This window comes from Ailuropoda melanoleuca, chromosome X (genome assembly GCF_002007445.2).
Source record: "Ailuropoda melanoleuca isolate Jingjing chromosome X, ASM200744v2, whole genome shotgun sequence".
In the NCBI taxonomy this organism is placed as follows: domain Eukaryota; kingdom Metazoa; phylum Chordata; class Mammalia; order Carnivora; family Ursidae; genus Ailuropoda; species Ailuropoda melanoleuca.
The window spans coordinates 31,384,709-31,403,922 of record NC_048238.1 but is presented as its reverse complement, the minus strand read 5'-3'; the positions used below and the strand labels follow the sequence as shown (position 1 = coordinate 31,403,922).

Here is a 19,214-nt window from a genome sequence, read left to right as displayed (position 1 = left end):
GAGGAGCCTGATGTGGGGCTCGATCCCATAACGCCGGGATCACGCCCTGAGCCGAAGGCAGACGCTTAACCGCTGTGCCACCCAGGCGCCCCAAGAGCAAACATTTCTATGTATAGACTAGGCTATGTATATATATGAAAGTCAAATATAAAATATATATTTTATACTAGTCTATTCACAAAATTAATATTCAAAGTTAAAATGTTTTTAGGAAGAAGGTTTTATATCTGAGAACATATAAGGCAAAAGTAAAATAAAAGTATGCTTGCACTTAATTTATGCCACTATAATTACGTCTGTGTGAATTTGGTTCTAGCAAACATTTATATATATATATATTTTTTTAAAGATTTTATTTATTTATTTGACAGAGAGAGAGCCAGTGAGAGAGGGAACACAAGCAGAGGGAGTGGGAGAGGAAGAAGCAGGTTCCCAGCAGAGCAGGGAGCCCAATGTGGGGCTTGATCCCAGGACCCTGGGATCATGTCCTGTGCCGAAGGCAGACGCTTAACGACTGAGCCACCCAGGTGCCCCCAAACATTTATATGCTTTAGACTGTGTGAAACATGCCACTGTGCTCCACTAATACAGATGCATAAGAGTAAAACCGCCAAACTCAGGGAGCTGACATTCAGGTATAGATAGATCAGTGAATAAAGAATATAGGTTATAAAGAATATAAGCATTATGTTGTAGGAAAAGGTGAAGCTCAATATAAAAATGCAATTTCTGGGTTAGTTTTCCATGCATTCATTTAGGTTTCTGTTCTAAGCACTTCGAAAAGTTCTCAGTAATGGTGTTTGTCCCCTGTAGACCATGTGACTTTGGAAGATACCAGGGACATATGTTAGGAGGAGTTCTGCACATAAATTACATTAACATCGGGGTTAATTCCCATTTCCCTCATCAACTCAGTGAAAAGCATCTCTAATATTGACATTTCTCTATCTTCTTATGGTCTAGTTTTTCATAGGAATACACATTTAATTCTCAAGAAAAGTACATAGACTGAGATATCACAGCCTTAAAATGGTAAAAAAAAAAAAAAGCAAAACAAAACTATTATTGCATCCTTGAAAAACAAAATGCAATCCTTTGTCTCAGAAAGCAGAGATAGGCACTCTATAAAGAATAACAGAGTCACCTGACTGGCACCAGGACATGCATTGCCTAGCAACCTTCTGTGATTTGCATTAAGTCAGCAGGCTTCGTGGTACCAAAGCAGAAGGAGATCTCTGTCTATTCTTCAAAATATTTATTAATTTTTTTTGCTTCTGAAGTTTGTACTCAGTTTTTCCCTTTGCTTTTATATTGTCCTCCCTGTCTGGGCAGGGATTGATATGTGAACCTCCTTTGTATTTTGACAACACAGACACGCCACTTGCTTACAGAAAATGCTACAACTCTGAGCTATCTCTCAGGCCACTTACTAAAACTCATTTTTCTTATGCCTCCATTATTTTTCCTTTTCTCATACCCTCACCTCAAAGACAGTATGTACCTCACTTATACACCACACCAGGTTACTGATTTTTCTGGAGAAGTTAACAGTAGTATTTCTTAGGTTTTATAATCTGTAAAAGGCTAAGGAAGACTAGAGCCTAAAAGGTAATACTTAAGTACTACCGTAATTTTTTATTATTTATTTAAATAATGGAAACCTCTTTTTATTTTTTTATTTTTTATTTATTTATTTTATTTATTATTTATTCGACAGAGATAGAGACAGCCAGCGAGAGAGGGAACACAAGCAGGGGGAGTGGGAGAGGAAGAAGCAGGCTCATAGCTGAGGATCCTGATATGGGGCTCAATTCCATAACGCTGGGATCACGCCGGGATCACGCCGGGATCACGCCCTGAGCCGAAGGCAGACGCTTAACCGCTGTGCCACCCAGGTGCCCCGGAAACCTCTTTTTAAATTTCATTTTATTTTAAGATTTTATTTATTTATTTGTCAGAGAAAGAGAGCACAAGCAGGGGGAGTGGCAGGCAGGGAAAGAAGCAGGCTCCCTAGTGAGCAAGAAGCCCGATGCGGACTTGATCCCAGGACCTTAGGATCATGACCTGACCCAAACGCAGACGCTTAACCCACTGAGCCACCCAGGCATCCCCTACCGTAAGTTTTGAAAATATTTTTAAAAAATTTACTTATTAAATAATCTCTACCCCCAATGTGGGGCTTGAACTCGGGACCCTGAGATGAACAGTCGCATGCTCTTCTGACTGAGCCAGCCAGACGCCCCAGTACTACCATAATTTGAAATGGAAAACAATACCCCTTTCACGAACATGGCACGGAAGGTGAAGAAGGAAGCCCTGGCCTCTCCCAAAGCTGAAGCCAAAGCAAGGGCTTTGAAGGCCACAAAAGCGGTGCTGAAAGCCATCCACAGTCAGAAAAAACTGAAGTTCTGCACGTCACCTACAGTCCCACAGCCCCACGCGCTGCATCTCCAAAGGCAGCCCAAATATCCTTGAAAGTGCGCCCCCAGGAGGAAAAAAGCTTGACCACTGTGCCATCATCAAGTGGCCCCCTGACTACCAAGTCAGCCACGAAGAAAATAGAAGACAACAGCACACTTGTGTTCATTGTGGATATCAAAGCCGACAAGCACCAGATCAAACAGGCTGTGAAGAAGCTCTATGACCCTGATGTGGCCAAGGTCAACATCCCGACCAGGACCGAGCAAGAGAAGAAGACATACATTCAGCTGGCTGCTGACTATGATGCTTTGGATGTTGCCAACAAAATCGCGATCCTCGAAACTGAGACCAGCTAGCTACATCTACATCTAAATCTAAATGTTTTCCCCACAAAAAAAATTATAAAAATAAAATGGAAAAAATAAAATAAAAATAACATCTTATTTTTATTCTTCAGGGGACTGCCATTTGTTCTTTTTCACTAGACCAAAAAAAAAAAAAAAAAAAAAGGCAGAGAGATATGTGCCCAAGTGGAAGACTTACCAGACTCCCCTTCATAGAATAAGCAGTGGTGTTTCAGACTCAGCGTTGATGCCGAAGCCTGGTCCCGAGGTCGTGCCGAACAACCAGTGTTCCTTTCCTGCCCTCTGCTACTGCTCTCTCATAAAAAAAAAAAAACTGCAAAATTTAAAAGGACCAAAGGTTCTTACAATTCTCAGCACACTGTATTCCTCTCCCCACACATTCGCTATCTTTAATGGCCTTTAAAATGTCTCTGTATCCTTAGCATCCCCTTTCCAAATGCTACAACACGAAACTGGCATGGCTTCCAGGGCGAACCTTAGCCTTGCCCTGCACACACTGGCCAGCTAGCCAGGGTAGTTAAAGTGGGGCCTGAGGCTGGCCTCCGTGATCGTCAAAGTTCAAGGCTGTCACACTTGAGCCCCGTCTCTCCGTTGGTAAGCACACTGGAGATAGTAAAAGATGAGAAAAGCAATCTTTACTTGTCAAGTTGCAGAAAGACATAGTTCTCTTCCTTTACTGAAGGGACTTGCTTGGTAATTAGGAAAACAAAGCCCTGTGGTTCTAGGTCTTCATGGCCTTATCAAGTATCTCGTGTGTAAGATGAGCTAACCATTCGATCTGTTCTTCCCCTGAGAAGGGAGGGCAGGTCTCTGGAAGAGACCGCAGACTGGCGGAAGCCTTCCTCTGTGCCAGGTGGAGGCAGGAGTGCCCTGCAGAACACTCACTGCTCTTCTGTGGGGAGCAGAGCTGACAATAGCTATGTCTACATGTCACCCCCCTAGATCCAACGCGGCTTATTTGAGGTAGATTTGAAGGATGCTTAGGAAACATTATTCTAAAGCCTTAGCATACACTGTCTCCATCTCAGCAATTTTATCATTAAAAAGTTTTTGGAAGAGGGAGCACACGAAAAAAGCAGTGGCTAAATATATCAAATGTTCCCTGGGTCGTTCTAATATTTTCTAGTGAGAATAAATTAATGAATTTATGGATAATGGGTGACATACTGCTAAAAAAAACCCCTCAAGTCTTTAGAAAGCCACAAAAAAGACAGGAACAAATGATCCACTTATTTCTTTCATTTAGCATTCACTGAGCATCTGAAGCACAGTGTCCAACGTGTTTTCAGGAATACAAATGTTGAAAACAACTTCTATATCCTATGTTTAAGAAAGACACAGTCAACTGGGAACTGGCATATGTTTGTCATAGCAAATTCTAGATGCTAGTTTAATGTGCTAGTTAATTCCCTGAGATTATTTGATGTCAAGTACTTTTACTCATATAAAATTACATATTTAGCTCTTCCCCACCTCATACCCCATTATCCGGTTTATGTTATTTAAATCTGAGGAAAAAAATAAAAGTAAGTAAAGACATTATGTTCAGTAAGCACCCTATAAGGAACACAAACATCAGGAGAACTTGAGGCTTTCTCTCTTCCCACAAGTGAGCTACAAACGGAACGATGAGGTACTTCCACACCTATCGAATTCAAACACTGTTTATCTGAAATATCCAACAAATGGAGTGCCGCGGCATGTCCGCAGCGCCACAGCCGCAGCACCCTTGATTCGTAGATTGGGGAGAAGGACGAGACACAGAAAGGTTAGCTTGCGAAAGAGAGCGCGGGTGGAGGGGACAATCGCCACCAGCGATCGCCCCGAACAGCCGCAACCTCGCGTATTTATTGGCAACAATCAAAGGCAAGTACAATCACAATCAATCAAGGGAGTGATCCGTATGACATTCTAGTGAATAGTAATGCATCGCAGGGAGGCTCATGGGATGGTGGTGCGTCGTGATCACGGGGAAGGTAAGGGGATCAGGTGATGTAACGTTTAGCAAGTGGGGCCTATTCTTAAACATGTTTCTAGGGGCCCCCGCGGGCTACCATTAAGTCAAGAGCAATCAGGTTTCAGCAGTGTTCTGCCCCAAAACAGCTGGGTGTTCCCAACTGGCCGGCAGGCCGGGCACTCCCAGTTGCTGGGCGAGCCGGGGGTTCCCGACCGCTTGACCCTTGGCTCAACAATGAAGCCCACAAGGTCACCAAAAACATGCTTTCCTATTATTATTATTTTTTAAAGATTTTATTTATTTATTCGACAGAGATAGAGACAGCCAGTGAGAGAGGGAACACAAGCAGGGGGAGTGGGAGAGGAAGAAGCAGGCCCATAGCAGAGGAGCCTGATGTGGGGCTCGATCCCACAACGCCGGGATCACGCCCTGAGCGGAAGGCAGACGGGCCCAACCGCTGTGCCACCCAGGCGCCCCCATGCTTTCCTATTATGTCCCTAACTAAGTCTTTGGCCAGTGGCTGTTGCAATGGAGGCTATGGTATTTTCTTGACTTGAAGCATTCACATGATTTCTTCCACTTTCCATCTGGTTTTGCATAAACAGACCCAACCCCCAAACTGAGAGAGACCTCTTTGTCCCAAAGCATATCCTCCATGCTCAAGGCTTCCACTATGACTGCTGGAACTCCCAGGGGCTAGAATTGTTGACTGGGGCCATATTGTTGAAGGCAGGTTGGCAAAGGGAAACAGAAATGGTGGGAGAGTCAGTGAAGAGAATGTTGCTCTGCTGTAGGTGGTTGAACTTAGACTTAATTGAGGGCTTGAGAAAGGAGGGATGTTCCTCTGAGAATGTTAAATAAAACTTACCAGCCCGACTTCTGGTGAGATGAGAGGGGTAAAGGATGGAATTTTTTTAAATGGCACCGTACTTATGCTTCCCGCCAAGATCATTTAATAAGGACACTTGCACACAAAACTAAAACAACACCAACCAACCAAAAAACAAACAAAAAAATGAAACCCTCCAACAAAACAAAACAAAACCCAAAACCCCCAAACTGGCCAAAATACATGAAACATTAGTTTTCAAGGCATCATACAATGAGATTGGGAAAATAAACTGGTCAACCTAACTATTGATGAGATGGATGGGGTAAATATGATTAAAAAGCGGCAACAGATTTCAAGTGATGGGAGATGGGACAGGTCATACTCTATAAAAGGAAGCACTTAGACTGTGATGACTACAGGTCATGCATTATAGAAGGAAGCCAGGACTGTAAAGACACATGAAGGGTGATGCTTTAGTTTGGGTTTTGTTTTTTCATTTTTGCTTGCTTTGTATCTGTTTTCGCCTAGACACATGCTCTAAATTTAGAGGTGAGATGGAGAGGCCCTAAACACAGTGCAATTTATAGCCCAAAGATCGGGAAATCAGGACCAGGAAAGGGGAATTTTAAAAAAATCCTACACTGACCTGTGGCAGCTGTACTTTAAAGGGGGATAGGAGCTCTGCAAGGGAGTTCAAGTCAAAAGAGTTGAAAGCTAAAACTAATGCATTTTCCCTAGAAAGCTGCTGCGCTGTATTTCATTTTATCTTATACCAGATCTTTATAACCCAAACTGCTGTGAAGGAGTGCAAATTGTCCACTGAGTTGAGGCAGTAAATAACTCAGCCTGAAGCCCAATATGTCTTCAATTTTTCATAGTAGAGTTGAAAAGCGGATGTCTAAGAAGTAGTTCTCATTTGTCTGTGTTTGGAGGATTTTCTTCTTAGCATTATGAGCGACCTCAGTAGGAAGTAGGTAATTTCACAAGCTAGTAACGTTATTTAAATATTCACACACACACACACACACACACACACACACACACACACTCCTTTAGTTTTAGCATAAACACATAGGCACTCCCTCCCACTAAATGCTCTCCCATCTTTATGACATTTGTTTGCTCATTTATAGCTGGGATTTTTGCCAAGTTTCTAGTGAAATAAGGCGTGTTTATGACTAAGACTTACTTTCACAGCTTCAAAAAACGTTTCAACTAGATACTTGAGGAACTTAACAAATTCTTCCATCCCTGAAGTCACTATAATTCATGGAGATATCAATGTCAGGCGATTTGAATTTCTTGTGGTTGCCAAGAGTTACAGTCAGTATTTTATAGTTAGGGCATCTATTAAGAACACCTTTAGCTCTCTCTGGAGTTTGCCTGAAAACTAATTTGATTTCTTTGACCTCCTTTCATACCTTTTACCTTATGGTATCATCCCGTGGGGTTTTATATTATTTCTCCCAAGGGAGAATAGAAAAGACTTCCATAGAAAAGAGCCTGATATTTAAAATGTTGAATGCTTATCAGATACATGGTTGCTTTTTTTTTTTAAAGATTTTATTTATTTATTCGACAGAGATAGAGACAGCCAGAGAGAGAGGGAACACAAGCAGGGGGAGTGGGAGAGGAAGAAGCAGGCTCATAGCGGAAGAGCCTGATGTGGGGCTCGATCCCATAACGCCGGGATCATGCCCTGAGCCGAAGGCAGACGCTTAACCGCTGTGCCACCCAGGCACCCCCAGATACAAGGTTTGCGAATATTTTCTCCCATTCTGTAGGTTGCCTTTTCATTTTGTTGATTGTTTCCTTTACTGTCAGAAGCTTCTTAGTGTGATGTAGTCCCACTGTCCGTTTTTGCTTTTGTTACCTGGGTTTTAGTGTCATATTCAAAACTTCATTGCTAGGATCAACATCAAGGAGATTTTCCCCTATGTTTTTTTTCTAGGAGTTTTATAGTTTCAAGTCTTAAATTTAAGTCTTTAATATATTCTGAGTTGATTTTTGTATGCAGTGTAAGGATCTGATTTCATTCTTTTGCATGTGGTTATCCCATTTTTCCAATACCATTTATCGAAGAGACTATCCTTTCCCCACTGTGTATTCTTGGCACACTTGGCAAAGCAAATACTGCGTAATCAATTATAAGATGAATAAGTACTGGGGATCTAATGTACAGCACGGTGCCTATAGCTAATAATACCATAATGTATATTTAAAATTCACTAAGAGAGTAGATCTTAAGTGTTTACACCACACATAAAAAATGGTAAGTATGTGAGGTGATGGATACGTTAATTAGCTTGATTGTGGTGATTATTTCGCAATGTATAGGGAAATCAAACCATCACATGGTAGACCTTAAATATATATAATTTTTATTTGTCAATTATATCTCACTAAAACTAGAAAAAAATAAGTGTTCAGTGCTTCATAATGTTCCCATTTGCTAATGAGATCCAGGATTGCAATGTCACTAGTTATGCAATATATCTGAATTTTAAAATTTGCTTCAACATGCACTGTCAAAATAATTTTGCTTTGATTTTGAACATGTTACCAGCAGAATATTAATTCCCAGATGATTTAGCTCCAACTTCAATTCCAGAAGAACTTCTGAAAACACCCAACATGCTCTTATAACAGGTTCTTTTTTTTTTTTAATATTTATTTATTTATTTTGAGAGAGAGAGAGCGAGCATGAGCAAGGGGACAGGATCTTTCATGCAGACTCCCCACTGAGTGAGGAGCCCGAGGCGGGGCTCACGATCCCATAACCCTGAGATCATGACCTGAGCCAAAATCAAGAGCTGGATGCTTAACTGACTGAGCCACCCAGGTGCCCACTTATAACAGATTCTAATAAGAAACACAAGCATAAAGCTCCTATAACCCCAAGCTTCAAGCACTACTTTGGAACTACAGGAAAAAATGGTAGTAAAAAAACACTATTGTATTTCCATCTGGCTTCTCTAACAGGCCTACAAACTCTTATTTTACAGCCCAAAGATCAGCCAGGACACTCTATTTCCTGATAACTTATCATGTATTTTTAAATATTTTTATTGTAAAATTGATGATTAGTATAGAAAATTCAGAAAATCTGGAAAATGATAAAGACGTAAAATACCCTAGAGTTCTATACTTTACAGAGAACTTTATTTCTGTATGTTTACTACAAATATTATATATCTTTTTGTTTTTGCTGTGTTATCATGACCACCTTTTCATATCCTTAAGCATTTTGTAAAATCAATTTTAATGTTTATATAATGTTTTATTGTATTCTAGCAATACATAACTTATTTAACCATCTTGCTACAGTTACGAATCTGTTTTTAACATTTTTACTATTGTAATGTGGTGCATGTACGGCAACATAATTCTCTGATTCACAGAAGATATATGCTTTATTAATATATTTATCTTTTTAGTCACCTACTATCCTTGTCTTGGCTCACCAACAGTCTCCATCACACTCTCTTAGAAACAGTGATTAGTCAAGGGGTGTTATCATTACCTAAGTAGGTTAATCTAAGACATTTTCTGGTTTGATAGATGCTAGGAGAATAGAAGAAATGTTCTTTTACCTCTGGAGTTGCTAAAGCAGAGAGGATGGGACTCTGCAGCTGTTGGGGGCTATGTTTTCTTATTGAGAGGAAACCCATCTAAAGAATGAAGTCAAGTGAAATGATAGATGGAGTCCAGGACAGTCCTGGTATATTCTGGTTATTACTGCCTGACCTTGGGCCCTGGGTGTTACAAGTCTTCCTTCAATTTTGTGAACTTCCTTAGTATTTCTTCTAACTTTAGGAGCAGTCACATTTCTACCTTTTGCTTGAATTATTTAGAGTTGAGTAATCATCACTTAAAACTGAAAAAAAAAATCTTATCTGGGTATCTCATTTTTTTAAGATTTTATTTTTAAGTATTCCCTACACTCAATGTGGGGCTCGAACTCACAACCCCGAGATCGAGAGTCACATGCTCTACTGACTGAGCAAGTCAGATACCCCTTGTGAATTCCTCTTGAAGACTGCTTTTTAGGAGAATTTATGGCTAAAAGAATGATAATATTTCAAAGTTCTTGATAGGTACTGTAAAACTGAATTCCAGAAAATTAGCATTGACATGTTAATGTTACTAATGTACTCCATTAGTAATGAATGTATGCCACAGTTTTCTGAAAAATCCCCATAGGATAATGTATATGTGGGTTTGAGGCTGTTTATAACTCTGAATCTTCATTTTATTCATTTCACCAATAATTATAGATCAGCTGTTATAATATGTCAGGAATTGTTCAAAATTAGAGTATGAAGATGAAGAATACAAAAGCCTAACTTAAAGGAGCTCACGTCCAGTGGGGGAAGGAGAAGTCTTCCCATCCGAATATATCATGAAGTGATCAGTGATATAATAAAAACACGCTTGAGAAGTGAACAAACAGGAGGCTATCAGCACCCAGCCTGGCTTCTAGGAGAGACAAAAGGCATAGAATCTTAAGAGTATTTCCAAAATAGTAAGTGTAGAGCAGGCATACCCACAGTAAAGATCTGAAAAAGCCTCAGAATCCCTAAGAGAGTTAGAGAAAGGTACCTCTCTTGCAAAACAGTCAGTAAAATCATCACATGAAATCAGTTGCATTTCCATACACTAACAACAAAATATCTGAGAAAGAAATAAAGAAAACAGCCCCGGGGCACCTGGGTGACTCAGCTGTTAAGTGTCTGCCTTCGGCCGGGGTCATGATCCCGGGGTCCTGGGATCGAGCCCCGCATCGGGCTCTCTGCTTGGCGGGAAGCCTGCTTCTCCCTTTCACACTCCCCCTGCTTGTGTTCCCTCTCTCAATGTCTCTCTCTGTCAAATAAATAAAATCTTAAAAAAAAAAAGAAAGAAAACAATCCTAATCATAATAGCATCAAAAACAATAAAATAAATAGGAATAAATTTAACCAAGGATGTGAAAAATCCATACACTGAAAATAAGACACTGAAGAAAGAGATTTAAAAAGACACAAATAAATGGAAAGATAGCCCATGTTCATGGTTCAGAAGATTAGTATTGGTAAAATGTTCATATTACCCAAAGTCATCTACAAATTCAATGCAATCCCTAACAAAATTCCAAAGGCATTTTTCACAGAAATAGAGAAACAATCCTAATATTCCTGAGAAACTACAAAAGACCCTGAATAGCCAGAGCAATCTTGAGAAAGAACAAAGCTGGAGACACTGAACTTCCTGATTTCAAAATATATTACAAAGCTACAGTAATCAAAACAGTGTGGTACTGGCATAAAAAATAGACATGGACTGGGGTGCCTGGGTGGCTCAGTTGGTTAAGCATCTGATTTCAGCTCAGGTCATGGTCTTGGGGTCCTGGGATCCAGCCCCGAATGGGGCTCCACACTCAGGGGGCAGTCTGCTCCTGCCTCTTCCTCTGCCCCTCTCCCTGCTCATGCTGCCTCTCTGTCTCTCTCTCTCTCTCTCAAGTGAAATAAATAAAATCTTAAAAAAAAAATAGAGATGGACTAATGTAACAGAATTGAGAACCTGGATATATGGTCAACTAATATTTGACAAAGTAGCCAAGAATACTCAATGGGAAAAGGATAGTCTTTTCAACTAATGGTGCTGGGAAACTGGATATTCACATGTAGTAGAATGAAATTGGACCCATATCTTACGTCAGTCACAAAAATTAACTTGAAATGGAATAAAGACTTAAATCCAAGACATGAAACCATAAAACTTCAAGAAGTGAACATAGGCAAAAGGATTCTTGACACTAGTCTTGGCAATGACTTTTTGGATCTGACATGAAAAACACAAGCAACAAAAGCAAAAACACAAGTGGGACCATGTCAAACCAAAAAGCTTCTGCACAGCAAATGAAACAATAACCGAAATGAAAATGGAACCCATGGAATGGAAGAAAATACTTACAAACTGTGTATCAGATAAAGGGTAAATATACAAGAAACCCCTACAACTTAAAAGCAAAAAAACAATCTGACTAAAAATGCGCAGAGAACCTGAATAGGTATTTTTCCAAAGAAGATATTCAAATGGCCAAGGGGTACATAAAAGGAGCTTAACATCTTTATAGACATTCACCTGAAGAATCATGAATTGCAACACAAGATTAGAAATGGTGGTGTGGCATGTTCCAGGTGTAAGGGGCAACGACTCTCCTCTTTCCCTTTTAATGGTCCATGGTTCCAAACAGATAACAGAGAGCATTCAGAAGCTCAAGTGGTACCCCAAGAGAACATGCACATTAGTTGAGAGAGAAATTGCTGGCACATCTGTAGATGCCAAAGCTAGTTCAAGGGAATGATGCAACAGAGGGCACATTCTGGACTTGCCTTGGGATTCACTTGAGTTTGTGAATTTCTCCTGACGGCAAGGTGAGAGGAAACAAACTTAAAGATAAGACTGCACAAGCTCTAGCACTTTAGATGCCAGCAGGGGACCAAAAGAGAACAAGATGGAGAAATAAATGCTGCCTCCCCCCCCCCAATAACAGAGTAGCATTTGTGTAAGCCAGTAGGGTCAAATATCAATTCCAAAGAGTCAGAGTCCAAATCCTGAATTTGAATTAAATCTCAAATGACTGGGAAATCACCAAAGTAACTAGGCTTATCTGGAGGTAATGATAAGATCCTATTAATAATAATGTTATCATTATTACATCAGACAACACAAGGGGCTGGGGGAGAGTACGCTGTGATAGAAATTAAGCTTTGGAAATACACAAAAGTTACATTCTGTCACCTAATGCCTAAGTTTGTGGTCTATCAAATTTACATCGCTAAGTTTTCTTTAACCAAATCTACTCTAAATAGAATATTGGATGGGTGACTTTCTAGATTTTCATGTACTATTCTAAATACCTTCACAGTACTATATAAAAATTAAAGATTTCAGGGGCGTCTGGGTGGCTCAGTCAGTTAGGCATCTGCCTTCAGCTCAGGTCATGATCCCAGGGTCCTCGGATAGAGCTCCGCATCAAGGTCCTTGCTCAGTAGGGTGCCTGCTTCTCCCTCTCCGTCTGCCTGCTGCTCCCCCTGCTTGTTCTCTCTCTCTCTGTCAAATAAATAAATAAATAATACCTTTAAAAAATTAAAAATTTCATATATTTTACTAGCTGGAAAAAATGTTATGGGTAAAATCTAAGATATGATTTTTGGGAGTCAAATGATCAATATTCCTTGCTAATCTTCAATATCAAAAAAATAAATGGATCACCTGAAATAATACAGGAATAGGACTTGTTCCTTTTGTTGATATAAACCCCTTCCAATACAAACCAACCTTCCAATGGTTACTTATGACCACCTGTATACTTCTTAAGGCAAATCAAGTTACTCCGGGAGACGTGACCACAGCCCCCCTTGGGTCCCACCTTCTGGTCCTTGGCCTTTTCCATACCAGCCGACTCAGGACAGGGTCAGTGCCCTTCCAGGTAATGCACAGCCAATATCCCCCCTTCCCTGCTCAGTGGTGATTTTTTCCCCTTTAGCAAAAAATAGGTTTTCTTCTGGAAAATATCCCGGACACCTTGGTTTTTAAACTTTAACGGCTCTTACAAGAACTTGTGATTTAGAACAACAACAAAATGGCTTCCTAAACCAGCTACACGTTATACACAATGCTTATATTTAGGAGTATCAATCTCCTTAATTTTCACTGTTTTCATCCCTTCTCTAATCATACCATCTTTTCCTTTGAGAAGTCCAACATGCCCTTCATGAGGACAAGGCACACAAGGGTTGCAAGAATGTCTCTAGCACTCCATTTACACTTCCTTGCGTTGGTACGTCACACAAGATCCTGCTTAATGAACAAGTCTCCTCTCACCTGACTGCCCAGCTGGCTGCACGGCCTTAGAGCAACCCAGGGACTAAGAACACTCTTGATGACCTGCTCCCTTACTGATGACTCCTTCCTTCTAGACCTGAGACCCAATCTTACTTCTTAGCTCTCCCTAGAATGTAGCAACTATGTTGAGGAATGCCTTCTCTTTCCCTCAGTCTTGCTATCTTCTTATAGGACTTGACGGTAACCTACACAGTGTATTGTCCAACAAGGAGGCAAGGCTCTGTTTTTATGATCCTTTGTAGGTTCTGATGTTTAAAGATTAGAACTTGTCCTAGTAGTTCAGACAACTATAGAGCAGGAGAGAGTCTGTGTTCAGTCAAATGGTGGGTTCATTGAAAAGGTTTTACACCAATTTGCAAGGGACAAAAGATGCCTTTATTTTGATTTGCTTTTTTGTTCTTGTTAAAACTCAAAATAACTCACAAGATATTCATGGTCACTGCACTCTTTTAAGAAAGGGGTAGTCTGTTAACAATATTTCCATGGATATATGAATAAGCAAAGGCAATTTATAAAGAAATATGTGGTCTGTTATCATTCATACTATTCTATCACATAATTCTCAATTTAAGTACATTTCCAGATAAAATTTACACTCCTCTAAGAAAGAAGAAGCCTTTATCATGTCTTTTAATTTTATCTGGGATACCTACCAAGGGTCTTTTCACATAGTGGGGCTTTCATAAGTATGTATTGTATGTATATACATTTATATATTCTAAATACATCATATATGTAAATACATACATATATCTAATATTTTTATACTTGGTGTGATTTTTATTTAAATAGACAATTTTTTTTCACTAGGGAGAGAAAGCCAAATAAAAAGATTTAAAATCTTAGAGACTCATGTTAGACTTTGAAACGTTAATGATACTATGAACTCCTAAGCTGTGTGCTAACCAGACACCACCAAACGGGTGAGAGCAGAACAGCGGGCTGGAGCTGGCAGAAGAGTCCCCAGTGTGGGGCAGTCAGGTGACATCAGGACACTAGAGCAGGTGTCCTGATGTCTCGCGAAAATTCTCCCCGGGGCAGGATGCAAATCCCTCCCTTTCCATATTCTGAAGCCGTAAATGGGGGGCATTCACTGTCACTCCAGAATTCCCCAGTATTCCCGCACAATGTGGCAGACACAGACCCTGAAGCCGTTTTCTGGGCGCTCTCGGGTCTGGACAGGCATGATTTGCCCGGATGTGGAAAGGTGAAGGGGCGAAGCCCGGAAGCCTCCCTCACAAATTCCGCAGGCAGGTCTCTAACTAGGTCGCTCGTTGGACCTGCCAACTGAAATACGCGCGTGAGGAATGAGGGCAGCTGTCCAGCGAGAGGCTAGAATGCCAGCTTCACTGCCGCCCTTATCCAGTGGGACTGTGTTTGCACGCAGTGCAAGGAATTCCGGAGGGAAAGATGGCACTGTGGCAACTTGTTTGTTTCCAAGACTAGGCCCCGAGAGCTGACCGAAAGGCTCGAGCTGGGCCGAGTCCCCCGAGTCTCTGTGCCATGGCCTGTGGACAGCGGCCTTGGCACGCTGTCTGTGTGTTCGCACATTCTCCGCTGTGGTTGTCAACCTGTCATCCTCAGCTGTAATTAGCTCTCTTCCGGCTTATTCTCTAACCAGCATCACATGCTGTGCAAATCTACTTGCTAGCACACAGCCTCCACTGACCTCTTGGTGACTTCAATATCCAGGATGCTAAACACCCTCAGAGCACCGGACTTGATTCTCAAAGCTTTTGAAGCGGGTTCTCCTCATTGCCTTTCCTTTCCTTCCTTCTCATTTCCATGGCTTCATCTATGCAAATACGGTCCGCCTAAGACCCAACACTGCATTGCACGGTACACATTCTAGCCCCTTCAGTATCTTTGCCTGAACTTCCCCCTTTGGTAAGAGGTAGGAGAATTAGTATAGGGAAGCCAGGCAGGACAATAAACCAAATTTTTTGACATTCCACAATTTTCTAGATGGATTACTAAATGCATATTGCTAATCACATCACTTCATGTATGCAAAACAAACCGAGAGAGAGAATCAAGATGTTGTTATTGATTAGGGGATTAAGTTGGAAAGAATCTCACTGTAGGAAAATGATAAAGGAAGAAAAAAATCAAGAAGCCTAATACTGTTACCATTCAACAGAGACAAATAAAGAAAACAGAGATTAAACATTTCTCCAAAGGACTGTAGAAGCAATTTGATGGATTTTTACAATCCAATTAACTGCAGATTTGTTTGTTTGTTTATTTGTTTTGTGTGCGTGTTTTTTTTAACAATCAAAAGTTGAAACTCTACCATCAGTACATTTCTAAAACAAAAGAACTCAGGGAAAGGCAAAATCTTCCCGGCACAGACAGAAAAGAAAAAGGGCTCAATAATTTTATAGCAATGGGTTCCTTACCATGAAATTCTTGATTTCAGTCCCAGTTGTGCTGCCTTCTGCGGACTATCCTCGATTCCTTCGTAATATCATGAGCTTTACACCTGAGGCATGTAGACAGGTGCACTTTCCCAATATGACTCTGAAACCTTATTGGTCATACTAAATTAATCTTAGCCTACAAAGTAGAATACATGTTCTTGCCTCAGAAATGTATTTGTTCATTTTTAGGTGTTTCGAGGAATAAATTCTATCACTGCATAATGCAACATAACAATTCCATGCCTCATTGTGCTCTTTACACTGATTGAACTTGTCCGCCAAGAGAGAGGTTTTGAAAGTTAACAGCCTCAAATCTCCAAACCCAGTGAATTGATATTATCTAGCAAACAAACATCATGTGGCCTGGAGAAGTGACAAGAAAAAATCTGTGCCTTTTGCTGAAAATAAATAGCATTTACATGTCTGCAAGTCTCCATCATTAAGGAATAAAATGATTCTTCTTTTAACTTTAACAGTTTTAAGTGGGAAAGTAGACAATAAAATTTTCTTACCATTTTTGAAATTATATTGGCACACGTCATGATTTACTTTAGTCATGTCCTATAATGCATAATGCAGCTGGCCTGTCTAAAACTTCCACAATCCTTCAGTCAATATGGAAATATAACTAATCATGAATATTTAGAAAAATGTAATATTTCTTTAGATAAGTTATGATGAGCTCAGTTTTGTGGGAAAAGCAGCAGAAAAACCTAAAAGCTAACATGATGTCATTTTTTTCTGCTAATGCAGATAAATCTGCCCCTAATAAAAACCAGAGGTTTGTTGCAAAAATGCAGTTGCAGAGAATAGTTGATTGTGATGTAAATGATACAGTTTTATCCCATCGGGGAAGCAAAGGTAATTGAAATCTTTAGATCATTTCCACATATTAAGTATTCATTTACACTTTTTTCCAAATGAACTATTTTGCCTTATCTATAGTGTTGTAAGTTTGGAATCTAAATATAGCGATAAAAGAGCGACTTGAATTTAAATTCTTAGAATTGGCGAGTCATTCAATCATTCATTCCAAAACTAATCACGGAGCATCTTCTATATGCCACGTGGGCTTATAACTGTAAGACATTCACAAGTGGAGCCCTAATGGGGGTTACAGCTTAGCAGCTTTGAGTTTGCACTATTTCTCTATTTTTCCAAGTCCGACAGTCATCCCCATCTCCTTTGACTAACAGCTGCCTCCCTACTCAAGGTGTGACCCGTGGCAGTGGCACAGAATTGTCCCTTTGAGAGGAGATCTCACGGGGGTGGGGGTGGGGGGAGGACCTGCCGGCATCTCTACCCCCGGAAACAGTGATGGAGCAGATCACCCCAGGCAACCTGGAATCAAAATACCATAGTGTGGGCTTCATTTTCTCCTTAAGCTGATTTACATATCAGGAGGAGAGGCTAACCTTCTAAGAACAACCAAAATTCCTGTTACTGTCCTTCATTCCCTCTGCTTCCCTGCCAGCTGGGTAATGGCATCTTCCCAGAGGACTCTGCGGCATGCCTGAGTAAAAACAAGCTTCAGAGGTGAGAAGGCAGCACTGTTTCCTGTTTGTGCTACTTTGAACATCTTATGCAGCACTGCGTTGGTCTTTTCCAGTTTTAATGAGGTGTAACTGATATAAAATAAACTACATGGGTTTAAAACAGTTTGAGAAGTTTTGGCACATGTGTCTTTCTGCAAAAGCACCTCACAGTCCAGCCAACGAACAAATCAATAACCTCATACCCCTCTTCTAAGCTCCAGAGTTTTCAACTGTAAAACCAGCATGAGCATATCTGCCTCCTAATGTTTCAGGAACAATTTACAAAATTCAGAAGAGCACACGATGTAGCAGGAGACGGGGTTGTGTTAGAGCCTTGCCCCACTTTGCATTTAGTGACTATGCAGGCATCATCGAGTTCGGACTGACTACCATTTTATGCTTCTCATCCTCTTCCCTCTGATAAGTCAGATCTTTTCTCATGCTCACAACCAGAATAAAAGATTCCTGTGTAAGCTCCACATGGGTTTGCTGAGCTATCTGTGGAGGACAGAACTGGGCATTTTCAACTATCCAGGGAGTGGATGGTAACTACAGACATAATCCCTAGTTCTGGCTGACCACTACGCAAAAGTCTGTATGAGAATGTGGAAGGGAAGGGTATAGCAAGGGCAGTGATGTTACTGCCCAAAGAGAGTATGATCGTTCCTCAATAGCTGATGCCAGGGGATGGAGAGTCACCAAATTCTGTCAACAAGCATGAACAAGGTGATACAGAGGGACCCCTTAGCTCCCAGGAGAAAGCTGTGCTTACCTGAGTCTGCATGGGATCAATCAGTGCTTAGTTCTGTAAATGTTTAAGTGAAAATGGGTGAGATGTGACACTTCTTTGAGAATAGATTGTTTTCACGTACCTGTGTAGGAACAACAAAAAAAAAAAGAAATGGAAGGGGAGCAGAACTTGCCACCCTATACTATCCCGCTTTGGCATAAGCATTACTTTTCACTGATTATTATTTTTTTTAAGATTTTATTTATTTATTTGAGAGAGAGAGAACGAGCAGGACAGAAGGAGAGGGAAAAGCAGACTTCCTGCTGAGCAAGGAGCCCAATGGGGGCTCAATCCCAGGACCCCAGGATCATGACCTGAGCTGAAAGCAGATGCTTCACCAACTGAGCCACCTAGGTGCCCCTAGGCTGATTATTTTTAAGAAACAGCAGACATAGCAAAAGCGCTGAAAACCTAGTAAAAGTTATCCTTTTGCAAGAGACGTTTGTAAGAGAAACCTCCAATTGTAAGGGCATCTCCCTCTCTGTACCAGGAAGAGAAGGACCACTCCAACTCCAGAAACTCCTATCAGTGGAGAAGGCAGGGGCCTCAGTTGGCATAACAACCTTACCCTTGATTACTGTACTTTTCCTGATAGCCTCCCATAACGGACTCCCTACACCCATCTTTTGTCTTTAACTGGAGGTGGTATTTAAGGTGGTGGCTTGGTTCATTTCAGGAAGTTACTCAGTATTTCTGGGTCTCTCCCATGCATACAGGAGGTATTAAACTTCTGTTTTTTCTCCTGTTAATCTGTCATTTTATTACTCTGTGTGTGTGGGGGGGCGTCTTGGCCAAGAACCTAGAAAGATAGAGGGAAAATTGTTTTTCCTCTCCCACAAAACTGTCTTAAGGAACCCACTTGCTTGTGAGAAAAGGAATGGATGGAATTATTTCACATTTTAAAAGAAGTCAGTAGGAAGTCCAGGTCTGACTGTAACCATTTTCTAATTTAAAAACTGACATTTAGTTGGTTAGGTTGTTTTGAATCGAATCTTGCTAGTTTT

The 19,214-nt window shown here is 40.7% G+C and overlaps 1 protein-coding gene across 1 annotated transcript; it reads left to right on the top strand.

Annotated features, from left to right (window-relative positions):
* Positions 1–2,289: 2,289 nt before the first annotated feature.
* On the top strand, positions 2,290–2,777 carry LOC100467267 (60S ribosomal protein L23a-like). The gene is made up of 2 exons (XM_034649920.1): positions 2,290–2,389; positions 2,479–2,777. Exons 1-2 carry the CDS (start codon positions 2,290–2,292, stop codon positions 2,775–2,777), a joined length of 399 nt encoding a protein of 132 aa, XP_034505811.1.
* The last annotated feature ends 16,437 nt before the right edge of the window (positions 2,778–19,214 follow it).

Bases quoted from the DNA above. Each gene is read 5' to 3' on its own strand.
- LOC100467267 (XM_034649920.1), top strand. From the start codon at position 2,290: ATGGCACGGAAGGTGAAGAAGGAAGCCCTGGCCTCTCCCAAAGCTGAA. The intron at 2,390-2,478 runs GTCAGAAAAAAC...TATCCTTGAAAG, and splicing joins GGTGCTGAAAGCCATCCACA to TGCGCCCCCAGGAGGAAAAA.